General features: G+C 36.2%; 2 protein-coding genes and 1 long non-coding RNA gene across 4 annotated transcripts; all 3 read left to right on the top strand.

Moving 5' to 3' along the window:
* Positions 1 to 5,441: 5,441 nt before the first annotated feature.
* On the top strand, positions 5,442 to 24,122 carry LOC120087948 (ABC transporter B family member 25, mitochondrial). 2 transcript variants are annotated; one of them, XM_039044972.1, is made up of 20 exons: positions 5,442 to 5,811; positions 6,175 to 6,402; positions 6,491 to 6,677; positions 6,822 to 6,883; positions 7,091 to 7,134; positions 8,384 to 8,486; positions 8,735 to 8,842; positions 9,068 to 9,151; positions 9,257 to 9,317; positions 9,978 to 10,123; positions 10,208 to 10,324; positions 10,445 to 10,530; positions 11,240 to 11,328; positions 20,721 to 20,776; positions 22,065 to 22,145; positions 22,232 to 22,297; positions 22,365 to 22,457; positions 22,742 to 22,806; positions 23,037 to 23,172; positions 23,775 to 24,122. In XM_039044972.1, the coding sequence occupies exons 2-20, from the start codon at positions 6,181 to 6,183 to the stop codon at positions 23,919 to 23,921; spliced, it is 1,953 nt and encodes a 650-aa protein (XP_038900900.1). In that variant the 5' UTR covers positions 5,442 to 5,811; positions 6,175 to 6,180; the 3' UTR covers positions 23,922 to 24,122. The 2 variants fall into 2 exon arrangements, with proteins under 2 accessions (XP_038900900.1, XP_038900899.1); XM_039044971.1 differs by having other exon boundaries at positions 5,443 to 6,065.
* LOC120087949 (uncharacterized mitochondrial protein AtMg00810-like) lies at positions 11,337 to 20,678 on the top strand. The gene is made up of 2 exons (XM_039044973.1): positions 11,337 to 14,474; positions 14,576 to 20,678. Exon 2 carries the CDS (start codon positions 14,613 to 14,615, stop codon positions 15,534 to 15,536), a length of 924 nt encoding a protein of 307 aa, XP_038900901.1. The 5' UTR covers positions 11,337 to 14,474; positions 14,576 to 14,612; the 3' UTR covers positions 15,537 to 20,678.
* A 1,322-nt stretch (positions 24,123 to 25,444) lies between the features above and the next one.
* Positions 25,445 to 27,068, top strand: LOC120089353. The gene is made up of 3 exons (XR_005485153.1): positions 25,445 to 25,975; positions 26,107 to 26,158; positions 26,852 to 27,068. It is a non-coding gene; the product is annotated as an uncharacterized LOC120089353 (long non-coding RNA).
* Positions 27,069 to 27,399: the final 331 nt, after the last annotated feature.

The following is a 27,399-nucleotide window of genomic DNA, read 5'->3' as shown; positions in this document are numbered from 1 at the left end:
TGCCTGCCAGTTAACGAATGGTGGATCTCGTGGCTAAAGAATTTAGTCAACTATTCACGTACCATTGGAGCTTCGAGTCATAGGTTCATAAGGTCCCCTTGGTAGCTCAATGGATTTGAGTTGATAATAAGTTTTTGGGTAAGTTTGAAGTGTTCAAATTGACAAGAGGGAGTTCGATTATATATGATATGATTGAGTTGGTTAATTATATATGATATGATTGAAATTATGTATGAGATACATTATTTTGAGGAAAATGATATAAATATGATTTATATCTATTGGAGGAGAAAAGACTATGGTTCATATGTTGCATTTGATGTGATATTAAATCATAGGTTAATGAATATAATATGATTATATTTATTATTTATTTTTGGACAATTATAAGATAATCGTGCCGACATTTTCTCCGTAATCATGTGATAATGGGAGGTTGCATTCAGTTTTTGTAACTGGAGAATAAAATGTAAATTGTTTTCATTTTGCAAAGAGATCAGACATTCACTCACGTTTGGTGTATATTGCCTATCGCATAGCAAACTGAGAGCCTACATGATGGCTCAACGTTTTTAAACGATTGTATACATGCGTGCAGTTTACTAAATGATCACATAAGATTTGCTAAACGATCATCTAGCTTTTTCCTAAACAATTGCGTGCCCGGGCATTTACTAAATGATCGTCTATACGATCGAGGACTTTTTTCTAAACGATCGTGTACCTTCCTAAATGATCAAGCATTGTCTCTACGATAGACACCTAATATTCTCCCACTTGCTTCGTCGTGGTATACGATCTTCTCTTCCTCCTTCCCTCTGCCAAATCCAACAGAGCCCACACCTCCCGGATTGTCACATTGAGAATACCAAATGTTCTAGTGGTGGTGTCCTCCCTACTGCTATGTTCGTGTGGAGTCCATTCATGGGTAGACGGTCGTGATTTGGTGAACAACTGGAGTGGACGTTCTCAGCGAGAGCGAGAGGAGCAGTCTTTGGCGAGAACGAGTTTTGAGGCGAAGAAAGGGTTCTTCAATTGGTATGTATTTTGTTCTCTTTATCATTTAAGTTTCGAAGCATGCTTGTAATTTGTTGTTAAATGCATATCTATTATGTTTGATTGTGAATGCGTGAATTCTGTCACAATGGGTTTAATACAATCTCACTTCCACTCAAAGATACTTTTTGATAAGAGTTCCTTCAAGAAAAAGATAAATCCATATTCCATAAATTGGTAAAAAAAAAACTGTCTAAAAGTTGGTTTTATGATTTAAATTGTAAGATTTTGATTTTTTTAAAGATTAACATTTAAGTGTCATCCCTTCTACCTAAAACAATGTCAATAATTTCATTAGATGACACTAATCCTTTCAGTTCTTTTTAATTTTTACGGTAATTAATGATTAAGTTGGGTTTTTTTAATGGAATAATCACTTCTATTTGAATGTTTAAAAAATTGACTTTAAATTTTTGTATTATGTATATGAATACATTGTAGAGAATTTACTATGTTTTGAGAATGGAAAAAAATTAGATTTTTTTTTTTTAAAAAAAATCTTAAAATAGTTAGAAAAATATATGTATAGTTGAAAATTAAAATCAACAATGGGGAAAAAAAAAGAAAAAAAAGAAAAAAAGAAAGAAGAGGACAAAATCAATTTCATTTACAAAAACAACACGAGATACCTCAACTCAACTCAACTCAACTCTGCATCCAAACATAGACAATAATTACCATCTCAACTCAACTCTACACACCAAACACAGACAATGTAACTCTCCAGATAATAATTACCAACTCAAGTCAACTCAACTTTTTGTTTTTATCGCGCATCAAACGCCCCCTTATATTAAAAAAAAAAAGTGCATGACATGCTTATTATTATATGCAACCATATAATATAACATTTATATTAAATATGATGCATGTGCATGTTTATTAAATCACGTAACTATATAATTTAATATTTATATTAAATATGATGCATGAAAATGTTTATTTTAAGTTGAGATTTTAAACTATGTAACATATAAATAACATTAATTTAATCAAACATCATACGCAATAATTAAATTAATCAACAAAAATAGACCGAATTTTGGCACCCCTGAGAATTAATTAAATTATTATACTCATATTATATTAATTTAATTAATTAAAACAATAAATTACATAAATACTCCATGCCATGCTTGTACCCCACGACCTCCCATTTTCTAGGCACCCTTTACACTTTAACACATAATACAATTTATGCTTTAATTAAGTTCATTCTTGCTCCAAATTGTATCGATCTTCTCAACAACACTTGCATCACGATAGATACAGACTTATAGACTCGATAGTGATAATTAAAATACCCAAAACACTGGACCCTTATATTTTGATCTCATAAAAACAATAAACTAAGTGCCAAAATTTGAAATTGCCTATTTTGCAAACTCCATATACATCATGCAGAAAGAAAACCCACTTATTCTCTACCTTTCATTCCAAAACAAAAATCAAAAGTACAACTTAACTCTGATACTAATTGAATGAATCGAATTCATCGGCGAAAGTGCATGAATACATGTGTTTTTTAAATTCGTTATAGAAACCATGAAAAACAGATAAAATATACAAAAACAGGATAAACATAAATACAAATAAGCATGGTTTTATAAAGGAAGAAAAAGATTAGCTGAGGACTTACCATTTAAGACAATATTCAATACTTTTCTCTCCTGTCATGAACACATTGTTCCACAAGCAATTCCCTCGAATTCAACGTACAGGAACACCACCACTGGGCCTTCCTTATTATTCTCCAGAATAAGAATCGAAGAAGTTGTGGACTATTCAATTTTTGTAAGGGAAAAAATAATTGAAAGAGTGATTGCTTGAGAGAAAATTTCAAGAACTTTTCTTCGTCTTCCATGAGACATTGCAGAAACACACCTTCTCTCAATTACAGGTGGGAGGGGAGGGGAGATAACTCCCTTCAATCTCCTTCGCCAACTGCAAGAGAGTTAACTTTTATACTTAATTTAATATTATTTAATTTAATAAATTCAATAAATATTAATTAATACCAATTAATTAAATATCATATATTTATTTAATGTCACATTTGAACAATATATTTAATTTAAAAAATGGATTTGATTTATAATATGACATACTATATTTATAAATATTTGTATTTTTATTTAATATGATTATACGTTTTAAATTTTAGAATTCAAATTATGGGTACAAAGAAAACATAAAATGTTATTTTCAGAATTTGCGCGATTTGAATCACATAATCCAAAAAAAGTTTTCAAAATCAGAATTTGGGTTGTCTGCCAAATATATATTCGCTCAATTTAGTGAATCTAAAAACATAAAATAGAATGTGGATTGCGAACCAAATAGGCACTTGACATGTCAAACTAGTTTCATTTAATAGTAATTAATAACAGGCTAATAGGCACATGACATGTCAAACTAGTTTCATTTAGGAGGTGTTTAATAAATGGGTATGAGTTATTGGGTTGGGTGGGTATTTATTACCCATGTTTGTTAAGCCCATAAAGCAAATTATTAAACCTTTTTTTACCCACTCAAAACTCCCTTTTTATCCCCTCAAAACTAACCCTAAAAATCAATATATTTTCATTTATTTCTCTCCCCTTATCTTTGCCGTTTGAATTTTTTTTTTAATCGTCAAATGGGTTATTAAATTCTATTTTTTACCTACTCAAAACTCCTTTTTTATTTTCATTTCTTTCTTTCTTTCCCCATCTTTGTCGTTTGGATCCAGATCTGATTTTTTTTTTTTATATCGTCAAACCTTTGGATTTTATTTTCATTTATTTACTATCCATATTATATAAAAATAAACGGTATGATATGTGAAATAATAAAGGTAAGTTAACAAGATTCAATATATATACATACAATATACCAATTAGTAATTGGGATAATTATCTTCAATATATATATACACATTCAATATCTATACATACAATATACAATATACCAATTAATTGAGCAGCAATATAAAATATATTTTATTGGTATGTTTTATCAATTGAAAAAAATTATAATTATTACAGTTTTTGAAAAGAATATATGAAAAATAGTATATTATGTTCTACGAATTGAGAAAAAAAATTGAGATTGTCTAGTTTATGTCATAAATGATTTGAGAAAATACGTGTGTGTTTGAAAATTAATCATCAATAGCAAAACATAAAACTAAAAAAATAAAAGAATGGAATAAAAAAACAAAAAAAAAAAAATAGAACTAATCTCATTCACAAAAAAACTGCATCAGATCCTCCAACTCAACTCAACTCAGCACAACAAACACAAACAATAATTACCAACTCAACTCAATTGAACTCTCTACTTTTATCACATACCAAACACACCCTTAGTAGTAATTAATATAGGCTAATTCTTTTGAAGTCATTTTGTATCTCTGTACTTATTATAATGAATACAACATTTGAATGAGAAATTTTAGATCAACTACAAATTCCTACATGGTTTCTTAAATTAATAATGAAATTACAAATGATTGAATCGAGAATAATTAAAAATTGACATGTGTCCCAAATTGAAATCGAAGACATAAGTTAGAGAAATTCCGATGACGTTGTATGTTTTTATTGTTACAATTAGATCAAATAAATAATTTTGTCCAATTTGAAATTAATATTATGGTTCAAGTCTAATTGAATAATATAACGGGCTTAAATTGACACAAATGCAATTCTCTCCACAATCATCAATTGGTTACGCTTTCTCAAATCAACCGCATTCAAAAGAATTAGATGATCAACTTTGTACGAATAACAAACAAAATACATATAAATTAAAGAATCGAATACAAATTTAAAAATTGTTTGAAAGAGACATATTTAATTTTGTCTTCAAGAAGAAAAATAAACACATGTTTACATGACTTGAGAGGTTATCCATCAATGATAATGCAAAAAAGTGGGTCATAGTTGATTATTTTGGTTATTGTTTATCTGATTTTCATAATTATAACGAGCCGTAGGACATATTTTAAATTTATAATCAAATCATGTAATGAAATGAAAGGTGCTCAATTTGAACGTGGATAAAAATTACGTAGGATCCACTCACTTTATCATTATTGTTGCCGTAACATTATGAAAATTATAAATTTGTTACATTTATTGTTATATTTACATTTATCATTATTGTTAGAGTTAAGCATTGATAATAATAATAATGATAATTATAAAATGTGACAGATTCATGATTATAGGTAAATAGACAAAAGTAATCCAATTAAATTTGCAACTCACGCTAGGCCTAAGTCATTTATAGATAAAATTTTATTCCGATGGTACCAATTTTCAATAGATAAAAGTAGCCTAAATTATGAGAATTGAATAAAATTTAAATAGTTTAATCGGGTTCTGGAATTAAAATCATGAAGAAAAAAAGCCCTTCCCAGACCGGGACAACAGGTTTAGTGGCGCCACATCCTCTCTCCATCGATTTCTTATAAATTATGTGCACGATTTAGGGTTTCGAATTTCCAGTTAATTTATGGAACATGCTTGAGTGAAATCCGTTGGGTTGACTGAATCTTCCAGTTCCCTTCAAGATTATTGGGCCCAGAGCTTTGGATTAAGGAAATCAACTTCTGTTCTGATAGTCAGAAGAATCAGAGGAAGAAGAAGAAGTAGAGTTGAGGAATTGAAGAAGAAGAAGACGAAGAAGAAGGAATGTTGGCTGCGTGTAGGTGCCTCGGAGCAACCGAGCTTATTCAATCCAATGGCCGACATTTGATGTCTTCTAAAGGTGGGGCTTCGTTCTTAATCTATTGCAATCGTAATTACAATCGTCTTTCAACCGGCGCACTTGTAAGCATCTCCGATCGATATCCGAGCTTAAGCAGCAACTTCATTAGGTCACATGACGATCGTATTCTGTACATTCAAGGCCGGAAATCTCGTAGTTTTAGTTCCTGTAAACCGAATTCCAACCCACTGAGTCGTGTCCATGCATTCTTGTCTGATCCTTCTTCTTCCTCCTCGACGAAAGGATCGAAATCTGTTAGTTTCTCTTTTTGAGGTTATGTATTTTGATATTAAATTGTAATGTTTATTGAAGTCGAGTGTTGATTTCTCCTCCATTTCCATGGTTATGAACAATTCAACGCAGGGTTTTATGTTAAATGGACGACTAGTGTTCTCAACATCTTCTACAAATGGCAGTGATGCAGCATCGTCTCCCAGCGGCAAAAGTATTAAGCCTGTTAGTAAACAATCGGAGTCCCAAGTTGCTGATACGAAGATTTTGCGTACTCTTGCTAGTTACTTGTGGATGAAAGACAACTCCGAGTTCCGTTTCAGGGTCATAATGGCTTTGGGTTTTTTGGTCGGGGCAAAGGTCTGGTTATTTACAATCATCACGCCTAGTGTACTCATGTTTCTCTGCTCTTCTCTTGCATTTCATTTTCGCTCTTGTTTCCTTGTAGATTTTGAACGTTCAGGTACCATTTCTCTTCAAGCTAGCCGTTGATTGGTTGACCACTACTTCCGGGAATGCAGCTGCTCTTGCTTCTTTTACTGCCGCTAATTCCACCATGTTAACTCTTTTTGCTACACCGGCTGCGGTTTTAGTTGGTTATGGCATTGCCCGGTCTGGGGCATCTGCTTTCAACGGTACTAGGCATGAAGTAATTGCTTATACTCGTTCTACGTTATCTGCATGCTTCTTCTATTTCACAGCTTAAAAATATATTATCCTTTTATGTTTTGCCAATTATTTTCCACTGCTGTAGTGTGATTTCTCTCATGTTATTATAGAGCTGCGGACTGCTGTTTTCTCCAAGGTAGCACTACGAACGATTCGATCTGTATCTCGAAAGGTATGTCTGGAAAAGTTTTGTTTTGTTTTGTTTTGTTTTTTGTTTTCTTGTGCCGGAAGCCAAATTGTAGAGATATTTTCCAACTTTCGAAGTTCTAACTTTTCCGAATCATTTTTTTTTTTTTTTAGACGGAGATTCTTTTTTTGGGATTTTGAGTTCTAGTTTTCCCACGATGCTTATGCTTGATTGACTTCTTAAAATTTGCAGGTTTTTTCACACTTGCATGACCTTGATCTCCAGTATCATCTTAGGTAATCATTTTGTATATACATAAATGCATACTCACATATGTATGTATTTTTTAAATTGAAAATCTTTGGTTAATGGCGAGACACACTTTGGTTATTTGATATAGGACCCAAGATATTCTAGCCAAATGGCCTTATTGCCCAGAAACACCATGCATCATCATGCTTGTTCCGTAATGTCGTGTTTTCAACTCAGGCGTTTACAGATGGAGGAACCTTTTTCCTTTTTGAAAAAAGATTGTAGGATGTACATGAATGTTTGGCCTCTATTTCATCAAAATATACTGCATTCCCATTTCTAATTTGTTCTCTTAGGGGCATTTGGGACAAGGACTATCCGAAGACTATAATAACCACCTCTTGCTACTGTAAATACTATTCTGTAGTCCCCAATATTTCAAAACTCCCAATTGCTGTAGTATTTACTATTTTACATTTATCATTTTTTCTTTGCTACAATATTTACTATTTTTTTCTCAAACTAAAATAGTTTACACCTCAAACACATACTATTATAACTCAAACTAAAATAATCTACACCCCAATCAGAAACTATTATAACCCAACTATAATAACCAACTCCTACTCCTTGTCCCAAATGCCTCCTAAGATTTTATGCTGGAGATTCAATTTCACTTGAGTGGTTTCCAATATTGAGTGAATAGAATATTTAGGCATGATGCTTATAAAGGTTATTCATGCAATTTGTGGTACAAGGTCTTAGATGTGTTTGGGTTACCACTTGCACTTTCCCACTGCAATCCATGACAAGCTTTTCACAATGGTGATACATCCTTTCAAGGATGAGGCTAAAATTATTTGGACTAATATTATCTTGGTCTTATTTTGGACATTTCTTGTTCTTTTGGTATGTAATTATACTTGATGCCTCTAGTTAAAAGTCTACTATCAAACTATTTTAAAGTTTAATAACATGTGGGGTGGAGGTATTCGAATCTCTAACATTTTGGTTGAGGATATATGTCTTAATTGACCAAATACTCGGGTTGGAAAATCTTCTATCAAAATCTTACTAATTATTCTTTCTTTGTGATCAAATTTGGATCCTTTGTTCAGATAGTCCCTGAGTTGATTCATTGTCCCTGTCTTTTTGTACCTATCATCTGTTATTATGGGTTACTGAAAGTTGCTTTTTTTTTTTTAATCATGATATAAGCCAGTTTTAATTTCTTTTCCCTTTTGGAGCTGTAACTTCCATGATAATCTCTTGTCCTGTTCACTTTATTTGTAGTCGTGAGACAGGTGCCTTAAGTAGAACTATTGATCGCGGTAGCCGTGCTATAAATTTTATTCTTTCATCCATGGTTTTCAATGTTGTACCCACCATCTTAGAGGTATTATCACTATTATTAATATTATTATCACTTTTATTTTATGAGTATGATCTTATAGCTTTCTTTTCCATGGACCTACTTACTTTGGGACTTTAATCTGTGTAATTTGGAACTACTTGAGAGTCCATTTACTGATGTCTTGATTTCTGTTTGTTTATCTCTCTCCTTGATTCACATATTATTTCATAGGGAGGGGAATCTTGTTTTCATCCTTGTTTTTTGGTTTTGACTTGCTTTTGTTCTTCCAGATATCCATGGTGTCAGGTATTCTGGCCTATAAGTTTGGAGCTCCATTTGCACTGATCACTTCACTATCAGTGATAGCATATGTCATTTTCACGTTGACTGTGACTCAGGTTCCTTACTCCCGTCAATTCTATATCTACATGATGCATTTATTGAAGATACACTCTTGAGTTTATGTTTACTTTCCCTGTTTGTTGATCTCCCAGCTTTTTAAGTTTTCTTTTCCATTTGAATTTATGTTCTTTTGCCATTACCACTAAATTGTTTAATGGGTTTTTTGATGTTTGGATTTTTTACTGCACTTATTCTCTCCCGTCTCTTTTTGGTATTTTCAGTGGAGAACTAAGTTTAGGAAGGCCATGAATAAAGCTGATAATGATGCAAACACCAGGGCAATTGATTCACTTATTAATTATGAGGTCTGGCCGTGATGTCCCTAAATAGTTTGCTTTCTACTTGTCCATCCATAATTCAGTTTCCATTGTTCTGCTGTTCCTTTTCCCTTATTAAATGTAATTTTGCAGACCGTTAAATACTTCAATAATGAAGCCTATGAAGTCAATAAATATGATGAATATCTCAAGAGTAAGTTTTACTTTAAGACTCCTACTGTAGCATATAGTTGTTCTCGACTAAAACGGTTTGGTGAAAAATGAGAAAATGTTCGCCAATAGTGTGGTTATAATTATCACTGCACCATGTGATATTTATATGTGCATTTCCACGTTTACACAAATTCATTATCATATGGGAAAATGAAGTAGCCTCAACTATAGATGTAGACTTAGTTCATTTTTTTTAGTACAATTGGGGGTATGGGGATTCAAATCATGGACCTGGTGGTTTCTAACACACTCAAACTGTAGACTTAGTTTGTACTTTGTAAAGCTTCCCATTCACCATCCCCTGCTTGTGGTCTGTATTTCACACTGTTAATAGGTAAATATACTCAGTGTACTTGTAACAGCAGAATGACTTATCCTGGGAAACCTAAAAAATTTAAAAATTATCACAGTTCAAGCAAGTACTAGGGAAGCGACATGGAATACCTTTGTCAAACAAAATACTTATTATCTTTTTTAAATAAGTAAAAAAGACTTCATTCAATTCAAACAAACCTAATGCTTTAAGGGAGGGAAAGATAGGATATCAACTTTATTATCGGTCAACTGAGCTTAATTGGTGTTCCTTCCTTTTTCCAACTGGCGTCAAATGGTAATGCTGTTTGTGATTCTTAATTCTCAGAGTATGAGGATGCTGCTCTGAAAACACAGCGCAGTCTGGCCTCCTTAAACTTTGGTCAAAATGTAATATTCAGCACAGCTTTATCAACTGCTATGGTGCTGTGTTCACATGGAGTTATGAGCGGGAATATGACAGTTGGTGATCTGGTATTATTTAAAACTTTATGCGCTGATAATATAAGTTACTAGAAGGGAATATTTAACCTTTGAATTCTGGTATTCTGTAAACAGGTTATGGTGAATGGCCTACTTTTTCAATTATCTCTTCCTCTTAATTTCCTTGGTAGTGTTTATCGGGAAACCATTCAGAGCCTTGTTGATATGAAATCGATGTTTCAATTGCTGGAGGTACTTTACATCAAACAACAATCACTTTTGATGACCTGCAGTACCATCTTGGATGTCCGAAGTCGTCTATATGCATTTTCTGCTTGAAAATAACATACATAGTTTTGTTGTTCACCATAGGAAAAAGCTGAGGTTAGAGATGTGGACAATTCGAAGCCTTTAAAGTTGGATGGGGGTAGCATCGAGTTTGATAACGTACATTTCAGGTGTTGAATTAATTACGTACATTTGTTAATTTAGGCCAACATTACTTCCTTCTGGGCTTCCACAGTTGTCGACTATGATGAGAAGTACTCCTCGTGGAATTACCTTTATTTATTTTTTGTTTTTGTTTTTTTTTTTTTAAAATTTGTCTTTTTAAATAATTAAAATCAGAAACATCTCTGTGCCAATTATTATGCAATTTACATCTGTAAATTTTTACCATCCATGTTTTTTGTTCGACTTCATCAGTGTTAATAAGATATCTTCTTCTTCTTCTTCTTCTTCTTCTTGTTCTTTTTAATGCAATTATCAATGTCAGGGTGGCACGTTAGATTTGTATGCTAGTTCTTTTGATTCATGCTCTTGCACCTTGATAGGTTTTGCCACATCTACATTTCAAGTTGATGTTGTCGATCTGTTTTCTATTCAAGTTTTGACTTTATGCATATAAATGAAGATTGGAATTTTCTTTTTATGATCATTTGTCATACGTGACATTAGTTTTGTATGCTCGTCCTTTTCCTTCACACTCTTGCCCTTCTGTAGATTTTTTTTCCTCACTTTGTTTGTAGCTTGATGCTGTCAAATCTGATTTCTGTAGTCATTTTAATTTGCACATGATGGAATCAAGTCATCTCGTATGTAATTTTGTCAATATTTTTAGAGACTGTCACTTTTTTCTTTTTAATTTTTTCAAGATATTATCTTCAGTTACCTGGCAGAAAGAAAGATTCTTGATGGGGTCTCTTTTGTTGTACCTGCTGGAAAGAGCGTGGCTATTGTTGGTACCAGTGGCAGCGGTAAAGAATACTAAATTTGGGTTTTATTTACCTTTACATGCTGCTAGATTATTGTTTTAAGAACATTTATTTGTTAAGTGACATTTCCTTCTCTATGTGGTGCAACTTATGAATTTTATCTTTTTGTATGTCCCTCAATGTTTTCTTCCCATTTTCCCCCTGGTTATGCTAATTCCATCTATTGACATTTTCTGTTTTCATCGACCAAGACTTTTGGTTTCATTGATCAATGAATTGCTTTAGGCATGCTTTGGAACGTTTGAAAATAAAAGGGCCTTCACCTTTGAACCCTAAGGGCATTTTAGTAATTTCATCTTGCCCTTGTCTATATTAGGCTTTCCTACGTGTCTATTTATATCTGTGCCCTCTCTTGTATGTGATATAGAAAAATAATAAAAAGTATTCTAGTATCGTGGTTTTTTCTCCCAGTTCTAGGGCTTTCCACATAAATGTCGTGTGTTCTTCTTCCTCTATTTTCATCATGGTATCAGAGCATGGCAATGAAACCCTATCCGTCATTGACGAGAATCAACCAGTGGAATCACATTCTCCACCAGTCGGTGACACTGTTTTTGTAGGAATTAGTGGCACCACCACCGCCGACGTAACCGCCACTGTACAGGTGGCCGTAGAACGGTACTTTCAAATCACGTTTCCGCATCTCCTCAAGCCATTGTCATTCTCGGCTGCAATCGAGACCAATCTAGTCACAGCCGACTAGCCAAATGGAGCCGGCTGCACTTCCTTGACCGGTCCAAACAGCCACCAGACGCGATCGACCAGCCAGCCGAACGTCTTCGACCAGCACGTCACCACCGGACTCGATCAGATCATACCGCAATTGCCTTCGACCACCATGTCGGAGCTAGCTTCGACCAGCTCCATGCTGCAGTCGACTGTTCGCGCTCTCTCTTGTCAAGCAGTCCCTCAGTCGCGCCAAGCAGCAACGGCGTGCCTGGCATTTTGATTCTGGTGGCCTTGAGCGCCGACACCAACAACAACCAGCAGGGTGGTTTTGAGCTTGGGGAGTCCTCTTCTTTGTACCTTGGACAGCAACCTGTTCCAGGGAGTCAGGGCACTATAGGTCCCATGAGTTTATCCCCAATAGAGGTCCAACGACAGTTCGCTCATCTTTAACAACAGATCACAGCTCTCAGAGCGGTTCTTGGGACAACCACAAACACTCAATCTATACCGGTGCATAGTCGGATATTGGGATAGCGACCAATAACCTCATTCATGGAAGTTTGCTCGGAGGTTCATCTTGAAGAAGACAGATCAAGTGCCATGAATAACCCTGTAATTTCCTCGATAGATTCCACTGCATTTACTGCAAAGTCTTCTGGACCCCATAGTGATAAACAGAATAGTAGACTCCTCCAATTTGTGAACAATGCAAGAAGCCTTGGCATACTAAAGACCAGTGTTAGAAGTTGCGTGGTCGTCCACTCGTTAGTCACATGAGAAGTCAAATTCTGGACGGGCGCTTATGAGTGATTCAACAAATGGTAATTCTTAGTCTCAACCTCAGGTGAATACTCAGATTGATTCTGGTACTGTCGGGATCAGTGCTATTGCTTAATTAGGTACGATTCAGTCCTTCGGTCTTATTAGTATTAATGGTAAAAAGCCGTGGATTCTTGATTGGGGTGCTACAGATCATTTGACCGACTCATCTGATTAGTTTATTTCATATTGTCCGAGTGCTAGTAATGAAAGAATTACGATTGCAGATGAGTCCTTCGCTCCTGTTGCAGGAAAGGGTAATCTCTTCCCATTTGAGGGTTTGACCTTATAGGATGTGTTATATGTCCCAAAAATTTCTTACAACTTATTGTCTATCAGTAAAATTATGAGAGATTTGGGCTGTCAAGTTGTTTTCTCACCTAATACTGTTTTATTTCAGGACCTGAGCTCGGGGATGATGATTGGCACTGCTCGACACGATAGGGAGCTCTAGGAACAATTATAGGGCTAGTTTTGTTTCTTCTTGTTATTCTACTTCTGAAAAAGACTATATGTTGTGGCATTTTCACCTTGGTCACCTTAGTTTTCAATATATGCAATATTTATTTCCTCATTTGTTTCATAAAGTTAATGTCTCATCCCTGTCTTGTGATATATGTATTCGTGCTAAACAACATAGGGTCTCGTTTCAATCTCAGCCTTACAAACCATCTAAACCTTTCACTCTTATCCATAGTGATGTTTGGGGTCCCTCACCCATCACCACCTCTACTAGCAAACGTTGGTTCGTGACCTTTATTGATGATTACACTCGCCTTACTTGGGTTTTTCTTCTCACTGATAAGTCGGAGGTATCATTTCTGCTCCAATAGTTCTATACCACCGTGGAAGCTCAGTTTAACACAAAATTGCTATCCTTAGAAGTGATAATGGGTTGGAGTTCATCAACAATACCCTTCATGATTTTTTGGCATCTAAAGGGATCATTCATCAAAGCTCTTGTGCATATACTCCTCGACAAAATGGGATGGCTGAACGAAAAAATCGCCACCTGGTTGAGGTGGCTCGGTCCCTCATGTTGTCCACCTCTCTTTCGTCGTACTTATGGGGGGATGTTGTCTTAACTACAACACATCTGATTAACCGAATGCCTTCCTGCATTCTCAAATTTCCCACTCCTCTTGAGTGTTTCAAAGAGTCATATCAAACCACCCGCCTTATTTCCGATGTCCTTCTCCGAGTGTTTGGGTGTATTGCTTTCGTCCATACTCACGGTCCCAATCGTACCAAATTTACCCCTCGTGCTCAGAAATGTGTCTTTGTTGGCTATCCTCTCCATCAATGCGAGTATAAGTGTTATCACCCGTCATCTTAAAAGTATTTTGTTTCAATGGATGTCACCTTTCTTGAGGATCAACTTTTCTTTTCCATTAGTCATCTTCAGCGGGAGAGTTATAGTGAAGAGACTAATTGGTCCACATCTTCGATCCCTTCCGATTTCCTCCTTGAACCTCCTTCTAATTTCCTCCCTGAACCTATCATAAGTATTAACGACACTGTCTTACTTACCAAATAGGTCCCATGGATAACATACTATAGGAAGAATCTCAGGAAGGGAATCATGCCACCCGTTGTTTCTCTGGTAATGGTCCGTGAGTCGAACCCAACATAAGCTCAAGGTACTTATACTTCTGTCTCTAATGATCTTGATGTCTGTGTTGAGAATGATAGTGATACTCATACTCCTGTCTCTGATAATATTGATGTTTGTGTTGTCCAGAGATGATACTACTGAGATTGACAGGCTGAAAAAGAAAATGGCTAAGGAGTTTGAGATTAAAGACCTTGGGAGATTAAGATATTTTCTAGGAATGGAAGTAGCACAGTCGAAAGAAGGAATTTCCGTCTCTCAATGGAAATATACGCTTGATTTATTAAAAGAAACAAGCATGACTGGATGTAAGCCCATAGAATTTAATGCTAAGCTTGGCGATTCTATTAATAGGATTCCAGTTAATAAAGAGAGAGATCAAAATTTAGTAGGGAAATTAATTTACCTATCCCATACTAGACCAAATATATCCTACGCCGTCAGTGTGGTTAGCCAATTTATGCAAGCACTTTACGAAGAGCATATGAAGGCTGTAGAACGCATCCTGAGATATTTGAAAACTACTCCTGGTAAGAATTTGATGTTCAGAAGAATTGACAAACGATGTATTGAAGCTTACACTGACTCTGACTGGGCAGGCTCTGTTGTAGACAGAAAGTCAACGTTTGGGTATTGTACCTTTGTGTGGGGAAATCTTGTCACTTGGAGAAGTAAGAAACAAGAGGTGGTTGCTAGAAGCAGTGCTGAAGCAGAATACAGGGCTATGAGTCTGGAAATATGTGAAGAAATTTGGTTGAAGAAAGTTTTGTCAGATCTTTGTCAAAAAAGTGATCAACCGATGAAGCTCTATTGTGACAACAAAGTTGCGATAAGCATAGTGAATAATCTGGTTCAACATGATATAACAAAACACGTGGCAATCGATAGACACATCATCAAAGAAAGACTGGACAGTAGCAGTTTCTGTATTCCTTACATTCCTTTTGGTCAACAGGTCGCAGATATTCTCACAAAAGGATTACTCAGACAAAGTTTTGATTTTTGTGTTAACAAGTTGAGTCTTATTGATATCTGCCCCAACTTGAGGGGGAGTGTTGAAAATAAAAGGGCCTTCACCTTTGAACTGTAAGGGCGTTTTAGTAATTTCATCTTGCCCTTGTTTGTATTAGGGTTTCTTACGTGTCTATTTATATCTGTGCCCTCTCTTGTATGTGATATAGAAAAATGATGAGAAGTATTCTAGTATGGTGGTTTTTTCTCTCCGTTCTAGGGTTTTCCACGTAAATATTGTGTGTTCTTCTTCCTCTATTTTCATCAGGAATAGGTAGGTATGAAGTATGAAGGTGTGAAGTATGATGCACTCGGCAAGATCAATGGCCAATGGTGAAGGAATTCCATAAGTATGATGCACTCCACACCTTTCATGATTCGGTTATTGGGGGACACTCGGGGTACTTGCGAACATACAAACGACTATCGGCTGAGCTGTATTGGGATGGCATGAAATCGAATGTGAAAAAATACGTGGTCGAGTGTGCCATCTGTCAACAAAATAAGATACAAGCCATGTCTCTAGCTAGGTTATTGTAACTTTTACCTATTCCCAGTCGCACGTGGGAAGATATTTCCATGGATTTCATGGAGGCCTTTCCCCGCTTGAAGAGTACGATGATTTTGTCGTGGACCGATTGAGCAAATATGCCCACTTCATTGCCTTGTCCCATCTGTATGTGGCTGTTCTGTTCGTGAAAGAAGTGGTGCGACACCACAGGTACCCTAGGTCAATTGTGTCAGATCGGGATTGGGTGTTTCTCAAGTCATTTTTGGATAGAGCTTTTTCTGGTTGCAAGGTACCCAATCAAAGTGTAGTATACAATGTAAACCCCCAGACTGATGGACAAACGGAGGTGGTCAATAAGAGTTTGGAACTTTATTTGCGTTGTTTGTGCAACGAGAAACCGAAATCCTAGAGTGACAACTTGCTGTGGGTAGAATATTGGTACAACAAGACGTACCACGCTTCGGTTAAGACTAACCCTTATCAGGTGTTACATGGTCAACCCCCACCACCAATTATATCTTATGGACAGTCGAAAAAAACAGTGAACTACTCGGTTGAACAGCAGTTACAAACCAGGGATGAGACCTTGGTGGCCGTAAAGGATCATCTGATCCACGTGCAAAACCAAATGAAGAAGTTCGTGGATGCCCACCGCCGTGAAGTGGTTTTAGATACGGAGGATTGGGTATATTTGAAGATTAGACCCTACTGCCAGAAATCCTTGGCTAAGAAACGTTGTGAGAAACTGGCCCCCAAATTCTTTGGTCCATTCCGTATCCTGGGCTATGTGGGAGAGCTCACTTATTTATTGGATCTGCCGTCATCGGCCCAAATTCACCCGGTCTTCCATGTCTCTCAATTAGAGAAAGCGATTGGCGACAAACACGTCGTGCAGTAGGATCTTTCCCCTTTGAATGATGAATTAGAATGGGGTCTGAAACCAAGCAAAGTGTCTCAGAAGCGCTGGAATGAGACAAAACAAGAGTGGGAATGTCTTGTCGAATGGAAAGGGCAGCCTGATCATGAAGCTACTTGGGAGTTCCATGCTTTAGTTCGACAGCAATTCCCGGATTTCCACCTAAGGACAAGGGGACTCTTCTAAACGAGGGTATTGCTAGGCCACCCATTAAGAACGTTTATAGGAGGGGTAAAAAGGGGTTTGCACCCCAGACAGAGAAGTAGTTGGCTGTGGACCCGCGATGTACTTGTGACAGGGGAATGTTGGTATTTATGTTGGTATTTTTACCTTTGTTTTGGCTACGGTTAGTTATCTTGTGTTTTGTGTATGAACAATACTGTGGAGAGAACAGCCCTCTTAGTTGGCTGTAGTGTTTTTTGTATTCTCATTTTGTTTAGTAATTGAACCCGTTTCCCCTGTGTTTTGGGTTTATTATCGTACTTGAATATTGGATAGTAAGGAAGGATCCTTACACTCCTCTTAACTATGGATTTGGAAAAGAAAGTATTCTAAGAAAGTGAACTAAGGAAGTTCTTTCCCTGATGTATAATTCCTGGGAACATCAAGAGATATATTCCAAAAGAACACAACAGTCTAGCGACAGGGTTGACGCAATCCAACCCCCACAAAAGAGAGCTGTAAAAGGAGGGTTTTTCAATCACCAATAAGCATTAAAAGGATGTAATTACAAAAGAGTTTCTTGTGTAATGATATTCACCAAGAGGCTGTATTTTGTATGCCATCACAAAAAATTAAAAAGGAAGAAGTATATCTTCACAGGATCTAGAATTTCTTTCCTTCCAAACAAGCCATAAAATTGCTGTAAAGGCTCAGCTACCCACCACTTTGGCCTTCTTTTCCAGATCCAAGCAGCAAGGCCTTCCAGCATCCAAGCATCAATGTTTTTAGGAAGGCAAAACTTAAACCCCAACTAGTTTGGTTGAGTTCAGAGGATAGATCCTGCATTCACTCTTTCCCAGGCTGGTGTTTAAGAGAATTGTGAGGTGATAGATTGATTCTTCATGTTGTGTTGTTTTGGATGGAGCTGCCTGGTGGATATGCTTGGCACTTCTGGGAGTAATCTGGTTCTTTTCCCTCCATGTTTAATACCTTTTTCTGTTGTGTTATGCTGTACCCTTTCCAAGATAAAGTGAGATTCTTTTAGCTAATATGTCCAAGCTGGAAAATTTTACTTGGGAGAAATAGAAGGATTTTCAAAGGGTTAGGGAGGGATGTTACGAGGCTAAGGAGGTTATTTCTTTTATGGCCACCTCTGCCCTGGATAATGCATTTTGTAATTACACTTGTCTTTGATCAAGGCCAATTGAAGAGGATTTCAAGATATCTTTTAGGTTCCATGTCTCTCTTTGGACTTTGGGTGTTAGAGCTTTTTTGTAATTACCCTTGAGGTCTCATTTTGCTCAATTGGTGCCCATTTTTGTTTTTAGTTTTCCTCTTTTTGTTTGGGGTTGGTTTTTTATATCCCCTTGTATTCTTTTATTTATTTTTTTTTGAAAGCTTCATCAACCAAAAAGAAAAAAGGTCTTTTTGGTTTGCTATGGAGAAAATCTTCCTATCCTTCCTCTTTGTACAACTTTCTAATGGAATCCTTTAATAAAAGCCAAGAAAGAAGTTGAGAAGAGAAGAAGAAAGAAAAGAAAAGAAAAGAAAAAGAAAGGAGAAAAAGAAAAGGCAGCGGCAGTGGCAGTCATGGATGGGAGGTCAGGAGGAGGGACAAAAGAAGAGGGAGAAGAAGAAAACAATAAAAAAAAGATCAAGAAGATTTGTTTATTTTAAAATAAAACATTTATAACTAAAAGTAGGGTGCCACATAAACTCTACGTAACCCATATCTCAGGACAAAAAATGTGATTCTCATGGAAATAGTAGGAATTTCACGTCTTTAATATCAGGTTTGGTTTCCATGTACAAGATTGGAAATGGTAGAAGCACTAGATTTTGGGAGAACCCTGTTAGACCACCAATCATCAACACTTACAAAAGGAGGGGTAAAAAAGGGATACTACTTAGGATAGTGGAGGTGGAAAAAAAATATTTGGGTGATAATGATACATAATCGTGGATGGGCTGATAACCCTTTGGAAAAAGGGGACCGCCTCTTGGGAATTAAATAGCAGGGCAGCAAGGAGCAGGAGGCAGGTTTTGGGAATTGTCTGAAGGAGCTTCAGCAAAAGGGAGAGAAGGCAGCCGTCTCGAATTGGCTGGTTACTATCTATGTTCTTAGTAATTTCCCTGTTTCATTTCTTGTTCTCGAGCCTCTTAAATTCTGTATTTTCCCTTAGAATCACATAAATAAAATCACCACAGAGCCTTGCTCTGTTTTGTGGGGAGTTCGGTCTTGTTGGGTATTCTTCTTTCTTTTGTTTGCAGGATCCGGGTACCCAACAGACCCATGGTTATATGACAACCCTAGCAATTCGAGAATATAGGAACCTTTTGGTTCTTTCAACCTCTAATCAATAAATTCCAAGACCCCCAAAATCAATCCGCACAACTCCAAGGAGAGTTAGACAAGGTTATCTTGTGATTGAAGATTAGGTCTTAGGAGAACTAGTTCCCTACTCAAGTTTTGAATATTTCACAAGCAAGTCGATCAATCTTACTTAAATGCTCAAGCATGCAACTCCGGATCAAGAATTGCAAAAGGGATGGTGATGAATTCCTATCATCAACCCAGAGAAAAAATCTCATTCCCCAAATTCAAAATTCATAATTGTTTTGTACAACCTATGACCTGGCTTTTTAGATAACCTCCCAAAACCCTAATGTGTGGAAATGACAAAAGTACCCTTATTTAGCATTTGATAACAATAAAATTACAGCTAAACTATTAAAGAAAATATAAATAACAAACCCTTTGTGGTTCATAGAAGGAATGTAAAAAATGAATTGGAAGAATGGCTAATTCTGACCAGGAAAATCGAGGGGATCAGGCTTAGACCTTGTACAGACTCAAGGTGTCCCCTTGACCCAATAGGTAACTTTGCCACACCAAACACCCCTCATCCACCAAACCTCGTCTATGTGATCTGGAAAAGGAAATATCTCAGATGTTAAAATCTTCTTATAGGGGGTGGTCATGGGCAAAATTAATACTATGGAGTACGTGCTAAAAAAGGGAAAAAAAAAATTCTCTTCAACTGCTCTTTCCCCATAAATATTCCTCCTCAGAAGAGGAACGGTGAAGCACAAGATCACATCTTTGTCAGCTACTCCTTTGCGACTTTTTTTTATGCTTTCCTCCAGGCCTTCTGTTGGACAACTCCATTACAAAAACATAGTCATCAACCTACATGCTATGACGGTGCCTCGTCCATTCTGGAAGCTAGAAAATTCCCTATGGATGAACATGATCAGAAGCTTCATTTGGATCAATGGGCAGAGAGAAATCATAGAACCTTCAATGGAAAGGAGTGGGATGACTCAGTTATATGATCTTATTTTGTAAATAACAGCCACTTGATGCAAATTTGGAAAATTATTTTGTAACTGTTGAGATTTATACTAATTGGGAGGGATTTTAGTAGCCTCCTTGGCCTCTTTTATTTCAAATTGGGGTCGGTTTCTGTGATGTTAATGAATAATTTACTTCTCTTTAAAGATGCTGCATTATGCTTTCTGACTTCTAAAAGATAGGCTTCAATTCTCTTAAAGCCCTGTACAAAATTTTTTCCCGTACGTGCTCCGTTCCCAAATTTAAATCTGATATATAACTTTCTGTTATTGAATGCTTGCAGTGTCATTGATGTAGTTAAATTGGTATCTCCATACAGGCAAGTCAACTATTCTTCGCTTGCTCTTCAGGTTCTTTGACATCCATTCAGGAAGTGTAAGAGACCTTATCCTATGTTGTAAGATTTTGCAATGACATTGGGTTTGTTTATAACTAAGAGTCTAAGAGTTTGATCAGCAGTCTTCGATAACGCCATGTAAAGGTCTTGCAATGTTTAGTTTAGAACATACTATAAATTTGTGATTTTTATGTTTTAGATTATGCTGAAATATGAACTATTCCCATTCATGCATCGACTCCATTGTACAAAATTGTCTTACTATTGGTTAATTTACAAATTCATCCCTTTCTTCATATTGTTGTTTGTGCATATTGGAGCTTATAGAAAAGCAATAATGTTATAACTGAAATGCACATTGTTTGTTAGGAACAGTGATTGATGATTTGTGAAAAAACCTCATTATTATTCTTCCCGAGGTAATAAATGTGCAGTTACACATTTTGAATAATAATTTCTCGTTAAAATGGAATGTTTGGTTTGGAGAATCATGGATGCTTGATTAACTTCTAAGGGCATACATTGATTCTCTTTTGACCAAATTATTGGGGATTGATTGGGTGTGGCTCTGTTATTATTTCACACGATTTTCTGTTTGGAAATTGGAAAAACCAATCTCCAATAGAGGTATTAGGATGCATCTTCTAAAAATTGATCATGATAGGACTCGACTTGATAGACTTCTGTTAAGCTGAAAGATATAAAAAAGCAAAGGGAAAATATCTGACAACTTCACCACCTCTTCTAATCCAACCCTATTGGCTTGTCCAGCTTTCTCAACCCTATTAAACATTGCGTCCCTTTCTTACTCTTTCCCATCGTCTCGTTGTATCTAGAACGATTCTTCCATGCAAAAGATGCCAATGGCAATAATGCATCTTCCATCTGTCTTGCTATCTAAATTACCCAAAGGCCTTGCACCTGCAAACCAACTCCAGCATTCAGACTTCATTAGCTTTTGTTTGTGTTCTTTTTGAATAATACATCTCTTTATCTGACTTCCTAATTCATGAGGACTAAACATGGGGCCCATTAATAATCCAATCAATTCCCAGAAGCCACCTAGTCCTCAAGGTGGAAAGTGATAAATTTATTTAGCAATATACGTTGCATCCTCTCAAGTGGCTTCAGTGGCTTAGAGCCCCTTTCAATGAACATGAATCTTTATTTTCTATTGCTCGTCTCTTAACATTATGTACCCCAGTAATAATGGGATTTGTGTTCTGCTATTTATTGTGGTTTGATAACTACAGTTTTTGTTTTCGGGTTATGGTGGTATCTGCTGGTAAACAGGCATTGATCTTCTCTAGTAACATGTTTTTCCAGATTAAAATTGATGGTCAAGATGTACGGGACGTGACTCTTGATAGCTTACGGAAATTTGTTGGTGTTGTGCCACAAGATTTGGTAAATTAAAAAATTAGCCACATTCGTTTTACAAAGATTAATTTTACCCTACAACCTATAAGGTTTGCATGTACTGTGAAAAACAGGTCCTTTTCAACGATACAATTTTCCATAACATTCATTATGGTCGTCTTTCAGCTACCGAGGAGGAGGTAATCTTGAAAGAGTATGATGCTTTCTTATTCTCACCTGTGGGACACTTATAAATTTTCCCCTCAGGTTTATGATGCAGCTCAACGTGCTGCAATTCATGATACCATCATGAACTTTCCTGAGAAATATTCTACAGTTGTAGGTGAAAGGGGGCTTAAGGTGAGTTGTTATTGGTGTTGACAAAAAAAAAAAAAACAAACAAACTGTGTTTTATTCTCTTATGTTGATGGGTGGTAGATTCCTTAAATATGCAACTTAACAGTATATGGTTGTATGCTTTTGTGAGGTAAAACAATAAATCTTCGCAAAATCTTGTCTTTAAGCTTAAGATGTTCCCTCCATAATATTTTGGCCAGTTCAAGAGCTCCCCAACCCGCTTAGTTTCTTCTGATTAATGCTTTATCACAGTTCCTTATTTTCTATTGGTTCTGATGCCTCTGCAGTTAAGCGGGGGCGAGAAGCAACGAGTGGCTCTAGCTCGAGCATTCTTGAAAGCACCTTCTATTCTGTAGGGATCCAGTCTTCTTTCCTATTTGTGTTAATATGCGACTAATGCTTTCTCCTCTGATTACATGATTGCATTTCCTATTTTAAGGGAAAAAATATATTAGTGAAATAAAATAGCTGAACGAGCTGAAAGCATTCTGAATCTCTCTTTCTTTCGTCTTCTTTTTTATATTTTTTTAAAATTGTCACCTTTTCTTTATATTTACAAAATGGAATGTCAACTTTATTCAGGCTATGTGATGAGGCTACAAGTGCCCTCGACAGCTCAACGGAAGCCGAAATTTTGAATGCATTGAAGTCGCTTGCAAATAATAGAACCTCGATCTTCATTGCTCATAGGCTTACTACTGCCATGCAATGTGATGAGGTAAGTATCTGCATAATGAAATTTCCTTTCTAATAATTGCTCTTGTAATCTGCTGATTGGAACAAATTTTCAAGTGCTGAGATGCATTTTTTAATACTTAAAACCCTTTTCTCAAGCGCTTGAAAAATCATTCCAAATATGCATTATTCATAAGAAAAAACAAGCGTGGGCCTAAATTATTCTCTTTGAACTGTATTAAGTACTGTGAACTGTATTAAGTACTGCAGAAAGAAAGCATAGCAAGAGTGGAAATATGAAAAAAAGGACCTCTAAACACAAGGAATTTGAACTGAGTTTTAGTAAATCTGAATATATATATATATATATTTAATTTAAGAAGGAAAAATCCTAGGTAATACTATTTTTAGAAACAATCAAAAAGCCCGAAGGTCCAGAATTTTGAGCCTTGGGAGTTCACAAAAGGTGCGTGCCTTATTTTGTGAGCTTGTCTGGCGCGCCCAGAAGGGTTTTTTAAAACACTGCTTCAGATTATTTTAACTCTTCATTGAATTCTGATGATATAGATGACTAGCCAAATTTAATGAATATATGCATTATTTGTTGCCAATCTTTTATTAGTCAAAATTCTCTGTAATCTGCAGATTGTAGTTTTGGAGGATGGGAAGGTGGTTGAACAAGGACCCCATGAAGTTCTCTTATCAAATGCAGGAAGATATGCACAGCTGTGGGGCCATCAAAATAATACCATCGATGCCCTTGATTCTGCAGTTAAACTGGAAGCACAATGAAAGGTGTAATAATTAAATATTCATTCAAAATAAAGTCCCTACCCTCCAATAATTTAAATCGGTTCTAATGGATTGTAGGCCCTTGATTTTTCTGATGTACCACATTTATATACATTGGTCATTGTTATATCCTTTCAAGATACAGTTTTTAATTTAAGAGTCCATGTCTTTGTAGATTGAATGTGAATATTATTTCTTCTATCCTAGCTTGTTCTCATAGAATATTATAACGACATATGTTTTAGGTTTCTCAATGATGCATTTCATATAATTTTGGTTTAGGGTTTGGGTTAAGGAGTTGAAGTTAGAAAGTAATATTCTAATTCCTTATTTGGTTCGAGAAATTTTGTGTCCCATGACTGAGTATCATTTTAATGTCTTATTAATTTTGATTAAATAATATTCAATCTTAATAATTTTTTAGACTTACAACTCAATCATACTTTACATCTAAGGGGATGTTTGGGATGTTTGTTCTGTTGAGTGGAGTTAATAAGTCTGAAGTTAGTTTGTGTTTGAGGTATAGAGTTGTAAGATGGAGTTCTTTGATAATTGTGGAAAGTAGATTAAGAGAAGAAGATGAAGGGTGGAATGCATTTTCAAGTGTTTGATTTTAAAAAATAAGTCATTTTGGAAGAATTTAAGTGTTAGATAACCACTCAAAATAGTTTTTCATGTGTATTTTAATAAGTTTTTATCAAAAGTGTTTAAATAAAAATGAGCTTTTTGAAAAACAATTTTTTTCTTAAGTTAATCTAAATGGGTTGAAGTTATTTGATAATAGGGTGGTTCAAATGACTCGTGTAAATCTCGAGCCTTGTTTTTCCTACTTAAGTATGTATAATTAATAATGTTAAGTAGATTAACTTATGATAGCAACATGCTTGTAGGAAAATGTTTGAGAGGGAAGGATAGAAGAAGGAAAAGACTCAAAAAGAGTTGATCCTAAAGGACTTTCGAGTATTAAATGTAAATGTGTTTGGTTAGAAGAGGGAGATCTAAGTGTTGGTAGCCTTAATAGGCCTAATGACCAAGGAGGCGTGTGACAATCATGCGTCTAACGAGGTTGGTTGGGTGTAAGACTTATGTTGAGACGAGAATGAAGGCAAGGCAGCACGTGTTGGTAAGGAAGCGTTGACGTATAGGTGAGGTGTGGAGTGCATGGGTGTGTGAGCATGGTTTATGCATTGGCCAAGCGAGGTGTTGAGGTTAGGAAGATACAGATGCACGTAGCATTGGGCAAGGATGCCTTAGGCGTTGGTGTAGCTTGTGTGTGTGATAGTCGAGCGTGATGTTTGCGAGCAAGTGAAGTCGTGCGACATTGGCCTATGTGTCGATGTGAATAGACGTTAAAGAAATCAAACCCACTTAGTGGGCTAGCTAACACCTTAATCTTGAGTTAAGGCAATGCATTTTTTATTATAAAAAGAGGGAAGCTGATGAGGCTCTCGGTTTAGTCATTTTACTTGAGTCAAAGAAGAATTTCCAGAGCCCATTTGAAGGTTGATGAGTGCTGATGAAGCTCTTGGGTTGTTGGAAGGAATCTCCCAAGAATTCGAGTTGAAATTTGAAGATTTACCTAGGTAGGCCCAGTTTTCGGGTAATTTAAGCTAGGGGTGAAGATTGAAGATTTTTGGGCAGTAAGAAGAATCTGAAGCTCAAATTTTAGGGTAAGCAAGTTAAGACATTTATAAACAAGTTTGAAGAAGGAAATTTTTTGAAATAAGTCTAGAAAAAGAGTTATACGAGCTCAAAGTTGAATTTGGAAATTTTGGTTGATTAAATAGGCAGCTGCTTTAGTTGAGTAAGCAGGCAGCTCGACTCAGGCAGAGGTGCTGTGGATGTGCGTGCGAGGACAAGGCGTTGCGCCAAGCATGCGTGCAAGGGTTGCGTTGTGGGGTGCAAGGCGTTGTGGTGTGCAAAAAGACGTGCGTAGCTGTGTTGATGAGCGAGCGTTGACGCTTAAGCAAGGTGCGCAATGCGTGGGCTTGTGAGTGAGGTCTAGCACAAGGAGTGAGCGCTTGCTGCCGCATCACTTAGCCATTTGACCTAAGGTATCTTCTAAGTATGCCATGTGTTAGTGGTCATGCATTGACACTTACGACTAAATGTTAAGCTTGTTATTATGAGTTAGGCTCATTAAGAAGCCATTGGTATTGACCACAAATGTTTATCATTTCTACAGGATAAACGCCAATAGGGAAGGCCTATCAACTCTAGGAAAGACTTCTAAACTTGTGAGTGACAAAGTTTAACGATTCTACAAATGCTTAAATGAATGCATGTTTTTATTAAAAGCTACTGATACATGCTTTGAATGTTAGCATTGCAAAAGAGATTTCCAAGCAAACTAGTTTTCTTTAACACATGCTTAGTTTAAAGAAGAGTTAATGAAAGCATGATTTAAATGATTTCCACTAGTATATTTATGAAGTATGCGTTGATTGATGCCTTATGTTTTATGGTGTTTAAACCTATGATTCTATTTTACAACGTATATTTTATTCAAAGGCATAAGTGTTATGATGAACCCGATATTGAAGAACTTCGGGAAGGTATTTGGGGTAGATGTTTTAATGTTGAACCCGATACTGAAGGACTCTTGAGAATGTATCTTGGCTCTCTAGTACCTAAGATATGACGATACTTAGTTATTACCACGTGTACATTGATTGTGTTGAGATCACTCCATACCAATTAAGGGTTGACGTTGAGGGATTGAGCAAAAGGGTTGTCTCAACTAAGGTTTAAGTAATGACGTTTTATGAAGCTTCAGAATTTAAACGTTTTATGCATTAGCTACATAAGTTTCAGTAGTTTTATGTTAAAAGTTTTAAGCATGAGTTTGCTTGGCAGTTTTCAGTATAAATGTTTTTAAATGGTCACTCAATAAGCTAGTAGCTCATTCTTTCCAATGTTTTTTTTCTCAGGTAGCGGTCAATTCCCTAGAAGATAACTGCACTATTGCTCTGCCACTCAAAGCCAAGCTAGACGTTAAAGGAAGATTAAATGTTTATCTTGGCTATGTCTGTGTTAATGTTATGTTCATATTTAGGGATTAAGGAAGAGTATTGGGGCCCACTGAGTTTTGTTTCTGTAAATATGTTGCGTGTGCATTATGATCGGAACCCTGGTTACTCAGGTTAATATATGAATGATGTTAAGAGTTCTATGTAATGTTGTCTTGTAGCCTGGGCGTTAGTAAGTAGGTTAAGGAAGTCGAGATGGGCAGTAAGTGCCATAAAAAGGTTGGTAACTATTGTTATCACATTCTCTCTTGGATTAAGAGGGTAATCTGGGAGGGGGTATGACAAGTTGGTATTAGAGCATAAGGTTTTGAGAAAGAGAGAATTCATGCATTAGTTCATGTCAATATTGTAAGTCCCTAATACGTATACTTTATAACTAGGTAAAGATGTCGAGAAGAAGTGGTAGGCGAAGCAAGCAGGTGATAGATGGGGACCTTGACCCAACCGCT

Source organism: Benincasa hispida, chromosome 10 (genome assembly GCF_009727055.1).
Source record: "Benincasa hispida cultivar B227 chromosome 10, ASM972705v1, whole genome shotgun sequence".
NCBI lineage: Eukaryota > Viridiplantae > Streptophyta > Magnoliopsida > Cucurbitales > Cucurbitaceae > Benincasa > Benincasa hispida.
This window is presented reverse-complemented; position numbering and strand designations above follow the sequence as displayed.

Excerpts from the sequence above, each read along its gene's own strand:
- LOC120087949 (XM_039044973.1), top strand. The coding sequence starts at position 14,613 with ATGGCTAAGGAGTTTGAGATTAAAGACCTTGGGAGATTAAGATATTTT.
- LOC120087948 (XM_039044971.1), top strand. The coding sequence starts at position 5,736 with ATGTTGGCTGCGTGTAGGTGCCTCGGAGCAACCGAGCTTATTCAATCC. Across the intron at positions 8,487-8,734 it reads TTGTACCCACCATCTTAGAG|ATATCCATGGTGTCAGGTAT; the intron begins GTATTATCACTA and ends TTGTTCTTCCAG. Across the intron at positions 9,152-9,256 it reads ATTCACTTATTAATTATGAG|ACCGTTAAATACTTCAATAA; the intron begins GTCTGGCCGTGA and ends GTAATTTTGCAG.